The sequence below is a fragment of the Drosophila simulans genome, chromosome X (assembly GCF_016746395.2).
Source record: "Drosophila simulans strain w501 chromosome X, Prin_Dsim_3.1, whole genome shotgun sequence".
In the NCBI taxonomy this organism is placed as follows: domain Eukaryota; kingdom Metazoa; phylum Arthropoda; class Insecta; order Diptera; family Drosophilidae; genus Drosophila; species Drosophila simulans.
The window spans coordinates 18720168-18729746 of NC_052525.2; the positions used below are offsets into that span (position 1 = coordinate 18720168).

Sequence of the window (9579 nt, forward strand, 5' to 3'; positions counted from 1 at the left end):
TAGTTCATTATAGGGTTTAACTTTTTAATTTTTATAGTTTATTGATTTCATTTCATTTTGGTTTTAAAGTGATTGTGAACGATTCACGGTATGCTTCTTGCTTTGTTTTCAACAATAATGATAATTTATTGGTTTAAGGTTTGTGTGGTCTCATTGCTTTCGCCTGCCACTGGGTCTCTTTTAGTTTTAAGTACATTAATTAAATAAATTGCGGTGGTTTGTGGTTCTTTCTTGTTGCTTCAAGGCAATTATCCAATTTGCTTTCGATCTGCTTCTATAAAATATCTTGGTACACGCTACATTAGAAAATTATATATTATTTTTTGGGATTTTTGTCGTTTGTTGGTTTCCTGCTTACGGTTATGAATTTCTTTAAAAATAACTATGCATAAGTGGTGATCGTAAAAGTAACTATGGTAATAACTATACTCTTAACGAACTAGGCGAAAATAACTTAAATCCTATAGTACGGTTTGCCTTAGCCTACGTAGCTACATGTTCTTTGATTTGATATATTACATTTATCCGATTGGTTTCGGTTTAGGAAGGCGGGCGGCCAGTAAACGAGATGTAAATGTGGGCAGTGCGTCCCCGCTGGACTACTTCAATTAATCTTCGGCCAGTGCGTCTTGGAGTTGGCGCACGGTTGTCAGTCCCACACCACCGGATGATCTTCTCGCCTTCGCCACCTCATCGAGAACTGCTTCCGACTTGGAGCTCTGCAAGCGCTTCTCGCAGTACAGACTGCCCACCGGCCTGGCCATCGATGCCGACAAGCTCTTGGTCACAGTGGAATATCTAAGGGCTGACGAGGACTCATTGCTGCCACCGGTCCGCTGCATGATTTCCGGCTCACATGTATTCACATCTCTCAGAGCCGTGCGCTTGGACTGAATTAAACTTTCGATTGGTGGCGGCGTTGGTATTCGCTGGCTTCGATTCTTGATGGGAAACTTGTTCTTGGTGCAGCTCAAATCGAGCTCCAGCGTATAGAAACGTCCGCGTGTGAATTGCCGGTTTTCGTTCTTTAGACTTGTACTGGCATTATCAGATGCGCTTGTTCCAGCATCAGCGGAGTTTGAAGTTGACGCGCCTGGCACCAGCTGGCTTGCTGTGCATGTGCCAATGCTGCTACGGTTGCTGTTTCCTGTGGGCAGGGCTGTATGAGCGGTGGTCACCGAGCTGGCCTGGGTGCCGGCTCCACTGCCGTCGCAAACATCCTCACCGGAATCATTTTCGCCGTCGGTACTAGACAACGAACTCTCCGTGTCGTCAATGTGCAGCTGGTTCCGGGGCTTTGCTTTCGTTTGAGCATTGGCCGGTTGATCGCCAGGTGATGACTTGTTTATCCGTGGCGACTGGTCCATCAGCAGGTTCTCCCAACTAGTCTCATACACGCTAGCCAGTTGGGCCGCCGGCTTGGGCTTGAGAATCGTTTGCTTGAACGGCATGGCCTGCATTGCCGTGGGGGCGGTGGCCTCTGCTTTTTCCTCAGCGGAAAACTTGCGTGCCCCGATTATGAACTGAGGCTCCACGTAGAACGAGTCGAAATTAAGATCCAGAAAGAGCTCCTGCAGGAAGCGGCGGGCTATCATCCGATAGCTACTCCGGCCCATCGTTTTGCAGGACTCCGAATAAAGGCAAATATCCTAGAGATAGAAACGTGGTAAGTACGGACCACCATTTGGATTTCAAATGAGTCTTACCTGAAAGGCGTGCGGGTGCTTCTGTTTAAGCTCCAACAGAGCCATTTTCGACTGCTTGGCACTAACGGGATTGGCCAGACGCTGCACGTTGTACAGGATGGAGGCCGTAAGCCTGTCCGGCAGGCTATCCTCGCTCAGCATGCTCTCTGGCGAATGGAAGCTGATGTCGGGGCCAAGTGCCGCTGAAGCAGATGAGCCGCTCTTTTTAGCCAAAACTGGTCCAGCCTGGATGCCGGCTGCGACCAGAGCTGCTGCTGCACTGCTGTACAGCTCGCAGGGAGCGAGGGATGCGCCTCCTCCACCATTACTATGGCTGCCGCTGTCATTACGCTGCTGTCGCGGGGAGCGGGCACAATGGAGACACAGACTTCGCGAATGCTTGGCGCCTTGCTGCAGTTGTCGCGGTTGTCGCCGACTCGCAGACGAGACGTCCGACAGCGATGATATAACCGATGACTCGTCGCCGCCCTCATTGGTGAGTGAGTCATTGAGACACTGTGGCCGGACCATGCTGCTCAGCAGGTTTATGCCCACTATATCTTGGTCCTGGATATCCCGCGACACGTACGTTCGACTGAGGTTGCGCGTCGGAAACAGGTCCAGAACGTTCTTAGGCAAGCAGATGCCCGCATAGCACGGCCCTTTCGAATCATTAGGAGGCAGGAACTTGGGAGCGTTAAGCGTAGGCAGCAGCACATTCAACTCGTCCGCGGAGAGGCGTCTGTGAGCAGATTACCAAGCAACGCTATTAGTACCTATTAACGCGACTACCATCCACAAAGGATGACTCACCTATAAACATCGCTTAGCTGGCGGTCCAAGCTGCGCACTTTGAGCCGGCGTTGGGAATAGGTCCAGTCGAGCTTGCGCATCTGAACCTCTGGTGTGTCCAGTATTTCCGCAAAGTCGTAGAACTCCGCCGATGATTCGGAGAATACGGGTCGGCTGTGCTTGCGCAGGAAGCGTAGCTGGGCATAGCCCTTCATCGCCATAGGACTGAGGGTGGAGGGCAGCATACTGGTGGCTAGGTGATGTCGACGGATCAGCTCATCGCTCTCGAGCAGATTGGACATGCTTGGAATAGGGCTCAAGGGGAATTGCTGCAACTCATTGGCTGCGGCGGCATATGCAGCTGCAGTGCGTCCGGTCACCGATTCGCAGCTGCTAACGCCGGAAGTGTTTGAATCCGTGCACGAGTTGTAGCGTATTCGATGCTGATACGGCGTTGGGTATAGAGCAGCTCCCGACATCGTCGCTACACCACTGCCCAACAAGCTGATCACATCCGTGGTCTTCGATTCGGAGAGTGAGCGCTGGTGCTTGCCCTGGCGCAGATTGCTGCCCTCCGGCAAAGTCTTTGATTTGGCAGCCACTCCAACCAACATTCTGGGGTGCACATCATCGGTCGTGGTGCGAACACTGTCCGAGGTCGTAATCGTTGTATTTGGATCCTGCGCTATGGGATGCATACCGACGACTGTGCCGGCTACACCCCCACCACCACCACTCGCATCAGTCTGATCGGCGAGCATGTGCCAATAGTCTGAGCCCGTTTCGTAGAATCTTTCTATATAGTCATCCATCATGGTCACATTATCCGCCGGCACGTCCTCGTAGTAATGTCGTACCGGTGTGTACTGGCTGGACATCCAATCTTCCGGCTGATGCACGGGCCACATTGTGTTCTTGTCATGTCGCACGCTCAGCCAGTCTGCAAAACATTGATGTTTCAGTTAGGATACAATCAGTTTTTCAAACACATATGTGACACTTACTCAACTTAAAAAGGATATTGGCACCTGCCTGTGTGCCTGCGATAAGTCCTAAGGCACTAAAACAGGTGGCCCGCACCGAATATACCTCACATTTGGTCACCAGAACAATTAGCTTCTCGTACAGTCTACAAACAATAAAGAACTTTGTAACATCTTGCATCGTTTGTGCTACGGTTTCATTTGGTGTATACTCCTCTTTCAAATTCGTAGGGCACGATTCGAGGTTATGTAAGTCACTCACCTGGCATTCAGTTCGACAAAGTATTCAATTCCATTGGAGTGGGTTGAGGCGTGGGCCAGTGCCCAAATAGCCGCCTTCAGCTCCAGGCACTCGGCATCGTCCGTGCATTTGGCGCGTGTGAGCAGTTCCAATAGCTGCGGCAGATCTCCGTGCTTCCGCAGAGCTGTCATACCCTGGCCAGTCTGTGCCATTTGCCCGTACAGATGGGGTGCAACGTTTGGTGGTACAGTCTGTGGTCTCTGGTTGCAATTGCGACGCGAGTAGTAGCCATCCTCGTTGCGGATGTGCAGCGTCAGGCTTGAGTGGGTGTCGGCTTCGACCAGGAGCACGTAGCGCTTGTTGTACCCATTCCGCCAGTAGCGGATCTCCTCCTCGATCCGCGCCATCGTACTGTTCAGGCCGCGGGGCAGTGAGTAATAGCGGGCCATCAGCAGTCGTCCTGCATCACCACGATGCGTTAGATTCGGCCACCGACTGACAATCTCCTCCAGGTAGTACTTGTCGTGGCAGGCCTCCTCCAGTACATCCATTGCCGCCAGCCCCACGCTGCGGTCCGTATCCCGCGTCTGGTTAATGATCAATGGAATGCCCCATACCTCAAAGTGAGGCAGACGGGCACGCAGCAGCACTGCCATGAACTGGGTGGTGTACAGACGTCCGCGTGTCTTCGCCGACGTGAGCGCCTTTTCCAGCACCTGACGTGGTAGCTTCTCGTAGCTGTAGTTCAGGCCGGACACAATTAGCTTCACATAGCAGACGTGGTCCGTCACCCGCACCAAATTGATCAAGCTGAAATTAAGAAAATCTCGATTAGCGAAGGCCTTACTGGGTTTACTTAATATTGATTGAGTTGAACCCATCTCCCATCTGATTAGTCGATTCGTTTTGGTCTAACATCTTTAGATTCGTTAACCCGACAAGATTTAAGTCAAATTATGTACAAATCACTCGGCACTCACTATTCAAATACGGTGGTGTTTTTGAGTACTTCGATGCCTTTTACGGTTCGGCACATGCGTCCGATGTAGAGGAAATACTGCTGACACATCGTGTTATTCATATGCTGTGGACTAAACAGACAGTCGTGTGCACGATTCGATGTGGTGACGGCCGCCAGCTGTTGGCTGATGTCCGAAAAGTAGTCGGTTATAAAGCGCATACATTCAAGCTGCAAATTAACGAGTAACTTTAGGCTAGTTTTACTTATTAAGTCATCATTAAGAGAACCTACCTCATTGCTGGACAGGAGGACGTCAATTAAATCCAGTCCGGCACTGACATAGGTAGGCAGGCTTTGTCCAGGCACCAAATCCTGGTGAGAGAACCGATTGTTGCGCGGCTTGTAGAAGTCCACGAGTCGCTTCAGGAACTTTCCCTGGGTGTAGTCCAGTTTGCGGATTAAATTCGACTGCAAATGTTTAGATGAGAATCATTTAAAGAACTGCAGATTCCAAAATATTTTCTGATTTAGTTTACCCTCAGTATGGTGGTGATAACATCCCAGTCCCAAAGATGCGCGTCCGCTTGGCTCAGCACACGGGAGTCTGTCAGCAGCCGATTGAAGGCTCGGAAGTTATCAAAGAAGGCTTGCGGCAGGAACTTACGCTTCAGTCGAAAGCTGGACCTCGACGAGGTCGATGCCTGTGAGTTGGACTCGTCGCTGGAGGAGACAGAATCCAGCCGAGAACGATCGAGGGTGCCGCGAAACTGAGTGGCAGGCGGCACCGCAAAGGCCGCCGCTTCCGCCGTTTCCTGCAACTGTAGCACAGGACCCGCCTGCTCCTGCACGTTGAGGTGCCGACGAAACAGTCGCGTCTGGATGAGAGCACCGCCCTGGATAATGCTGTCTAGGAATAAGCTGCACGACGCCGGCCGCTGGCGCAGCAACTTCTGGTAGTTTTGCAGAGCGGCCACCGCCGCATTGGCCTGCTGGTTCCCCAGTGTGGCATGACTCACCAGCGTGGGCAGTGCCGGACTCGTACAGCAAATATCCGGGGGCAGGTGGGTGTGCATTAGCTGCAGGATCTTGCCAATCAGCACCGTAGCCTGCACCGAGACGAACTGGTCGCTGCTCACCACAACCTCGACGAGCGCATTGAGCAGTCCAGTCTCGAGGAAACAGTACAGCATCAGCGCCAGGTGCTGCTCCACTACGCTCGGTGCACGCGCCGCCAGCGTTGGCAGAATGGAGCGTCCTTCGGCGGACACGAAGCCATTGCTCAGCAGCCACGTGTCCTGGAAGTCCGACGGATCCACAGCCTGCAACGCCACCGCATAGTCATCCGTCCAGGTTGGCTGCGGCAGCGTGAGCAGCTCGTACAGCAAATCCAATATTGCTTTCTGTTCAAATCGCATGTTCAGTAAGTTCAGGTCGATACTAAAAGGGACATGTACTCACTCTGACTTCGATCTGGTTCAAATACAGAGCGTCGACTATTGCTTTCAGGCCTGAGGGTTTGCTAGGATCACAGAATTCGAGGGTGCCTGTCCAGCTGCGCAGCACGGACAGCAGTGCCAGCCGACAGCTGGTGTAGCGAAGTTCGCGCGCATCCCTGCAAGATAGTTTTATTTATAAAAGAATGATGTAACTGATAGCGCTTATCTTTGAAGAGCGTACAACTTGTGAAAAAAACATCAGTAGCTGTTTGTGGGATAGTCTTGTGCGATTTTGCAAAAGTGTTTTGCCCGATTTAACTACACATTTAGATCGTGAAACGAGGTCAATGGCCGTGCTGCCTTTAGTTATCTATTTTAGAATTTCATGTTTGCATCCGCTGTTTAATAATCTTTGGATCTTCATTGATTATTTGATTAGAATTTAGCAGCAGATATAATTACTCTACATTGAATTACTTTCGGCGAATTGATGAGTGAAGTGAATCCGTGTGACATCTGGTTGATAAACTGCTTTTGGTTTTGGGGAATTTTGGGGAACCCAAGGAGGGATTGGTGGGACCTTTACTGGGACACTCACTTGTTCTTATCGACGATGCTCTGCCGGTAGGTGAAGTCGCAGTAAGGAGCTGCCAGGCAGTCCAGCCGCACACCGCAGATGTTCCTCGTCTGCGGCCACTCGAGAAGGTACAGAAGCACGCCGCACAGGCTCTCGGCGATGCGGGGATTGTGGCACTCCAGCACATTGCGGGTAATGGAGGTGACGCCGCCGCAGACGATCAGCAGCGCCGGATTGAGCACAGCGAACTCTGCCAGGGTGGCCAGGCAGGCACGCAACAGATTGTCGTTCTCCTCGATGCCACTGTCCGCCAGCGAGACGAGGCAGCGCACCACCGCCGGACTGATGTCCTCCGGCGCGATGGCCAGCATCTTGCGGACCAGCTTCAGTGCCTGGACGCGCTCGTCGTCGTTCTTCAGCATCAGATCGATGGAGCGGCAGAGCAGGTGCTGCAGCTGCAGTGCATTGAACGCCTTGATGTCCTTGGGCGTGCTAATGGCATACCGGATCGTTCGCAGAGCCGCCGCTCGCACTTGGGTAAAGGTGTGCACCAGTGAGGCACTAAGGCTGCAATAAAAGGCGATAATTAGTTAGGAACAATGGTTTCCACAACGGGCACCTTACCAGTAGAGCAGCTCCTCGGTGGTGAAGCGTATGTTGCTGTGGTGGGAGCCCTTTCGGGCCCCCAAACAGAGCGAGGCCAGCGCGTTGAGCAGGAACAGGCGCTTCGTGTCCCGCGTCTCCTCCAAGCAGAGCATCGAGTATATTTCGAAGGCATTTTCGGCGGCCGATCGCTGTGGATCCAGGCGGTAGAAGTCCTCTGGATCCTGCGAAACTGCAATGGAGGAATAGTTTTATTGCTACTCTTATCAGATCTGTACACTTAATTACTAATTAAAAGCACCTTTTATGAATGAAAATTATGCCAATATCTATGTATGTACATATGTATAATAATATTATATAAATATTATTTACAAGTAATAGCTTTTTCGGATATGCACATGTTCAGCTCATCATAGTACATGGAGTTTTTATGGGGTTTTTACGGTCAAGAGGAGGTGCACACATGCATGCACACAGCGACTTGCATTAGAAAGCCATCAAAGTGAAATTGATCGTGGATCGTGGAAAGCTAATCAGCTCAGCCGCTGCCGCGGTCGCTGTCTCTGCCGACGCTGACGCAGGCTGTGCACGTGAAATGACAACAACACAGCGTCATAACAGTTTCGTTGTTGTTGTAGTTGTCGTCGTTACAGCTAACTGTACTTGCATGATGGATTTGGTTAGAAAGGGGGAGAGCGACAGAGAGAGACAGAAAGGAGAGAATACGGCGAACGAAGAAGAACGAAAGAGTGAAGGACACGATGAATGGAAGAAACCGAGCTGAGCATTTCGTATGTTATTGTTTTTGTCGTTCTAGTGTTATTGTTGTTGTTGCTGCTGCTGTTGCTATCGCTGTTATTGTTATGGTCGATGTTTAGTGAATGTTTATGTTGTTGCTCGTGCTGCGTCATCGTTTTTGGGGGCTCTCTCTATGCTGTGGCGACCGTTCTATAAATAATCGGCCAACATGTAGTCGAAGAATTTGGTCAAATGGCAACAACAACAACAACAACAACAAAAGTAACCAAAATAAAACCAAGAAATACATAAATAAAAATAAAAACTAAATAGAAAATAGAAACGAGAAGAACAACAAATGTATAAATAACGGAGGAAACACTGAGGAGATCAGGAGAAATGCTGATCAGAATGCCATGCTGTCGATACATGCGTACATCACTGTTGCATCGCTGCTACATCGTTACCGTTATGCGCAGTGCTGCCAGTGTAAGCATACCCCCTCCACCGCATATTGTTGTTGTTGCTGCTAGTTGCCATCAATGTCAACAAAAAAAAAAAAGGAACCCTATGCAACCAATTATTGGCAAAGTCCAATAAACAGAAGGCTGCTGGAGGGGTAGGTCGGGGTGGGGGGGTAAGGGTGAGGGCGGCTCAAGATCCACAACAACAACAACAGCTGCTGCTGTAATGCTTTTGCCTCGCCGTAATGCAAAATAATGCAAACTGAATGGATTGGCGGGGGTCGGTGGGGCGAGCCATGTGAGACAAAAAGTCGAACGGAGTGATGTGATTGCGCCATTATGCCGATGCCACCGTCGCCGTGTTTGATGTCAATTAGCACATTCGTTACATTACCTTTGATGCGTAATTGTAATTTGCTCCGCTTGCCAAAACGCCAACTGGAATGTTGGGAGGCCATCGCGTTGCTTCGCCTCTTTTTCGGTTCGCCGATGGGGGCGTGGCGAGGCGGGTGCGGCGCCGTCGCCCGCTCGCCTATTAGCTGTATGTCGAAAACACACCCACACACCACAACACACAGATCACACTTAAATATATTGCTTTTCAATTTCACTTGCTGCACAATTTACATTTTTTTTATTGCTCGCCGCTTCAATGTGACCGTCGTGGGCGTAGGAGAAATGACCAACTGCAGAGCGCCACCGCGGGCACGCGAATTTGGAATATTTACGCGACTTCAAAGAAAAACATTTCATTTTACATTTCATTTGACATGTATATTTTACATTTACGTTTTACATTTACATTTTACATTGTAGGCTTACATTATTACAATTTTGCTTGCGCACTTCCTTTGAAAAGCTAGTCAGTAATTTAATGAATTTCTTGTGCACTAATTATAAACATTGAACGGAAATATTTGAAATATTACCTGAGAAATTCGAGGACAGCTGACCAACACCCAGATGGGAATTCTACACATCGTACAACTATTTTATATGCTTACAAAATCGAAATCAAAACAAATGCTGTGAGGGAAAATGTACATATTCTTCTTTAAGATTATCTGGTGACATTTTTTTGAAGTATGTCATGTGT

The 9579-nt window shown here is 49.8% G+C and overlaps 1 protein-coding gene across 1 annotated transcript; it reads right to left on the reverse strand.

Moving 5' to 3' along the window:
* Positions 1 to 15: 15 nt before the first annotated feature.
* LOC6740229 (rapamycin-insensitive companion of mTOR) lies at positions 16 to 9188 on the reverse strand. Its single transcript, XM_016180775.3, has 12 exons — positions 8878 to 9188; positions 7300 to 7510; positions 6697 to 7242; positions 6121 to 6274; positions 5199 to 6062; positions 4954 to 5130; positions 4682 to 4890; positions 3723 to 4511; positions 3482 to 3606; positions 2499 to 3417; positions 1707 to 2427; positions 16 to 1649 (listed from the first exon to the last, which is right to left on the reverse strand). The coding sequence occupies exons 1-12, from the start codon at positions 8939 to 8941 to the stop codon at positions 609 to 611; spliced, it is 5820 nt and encodes a 1939-aa protein (XP_016039995.1). The 5' UTR covers positions 8942 to 9188; the 3' UTR covers positions 16 to 608.
* Between the last annotated feature and the right edge of the window lie 391 nt (positions 9189 to 9579).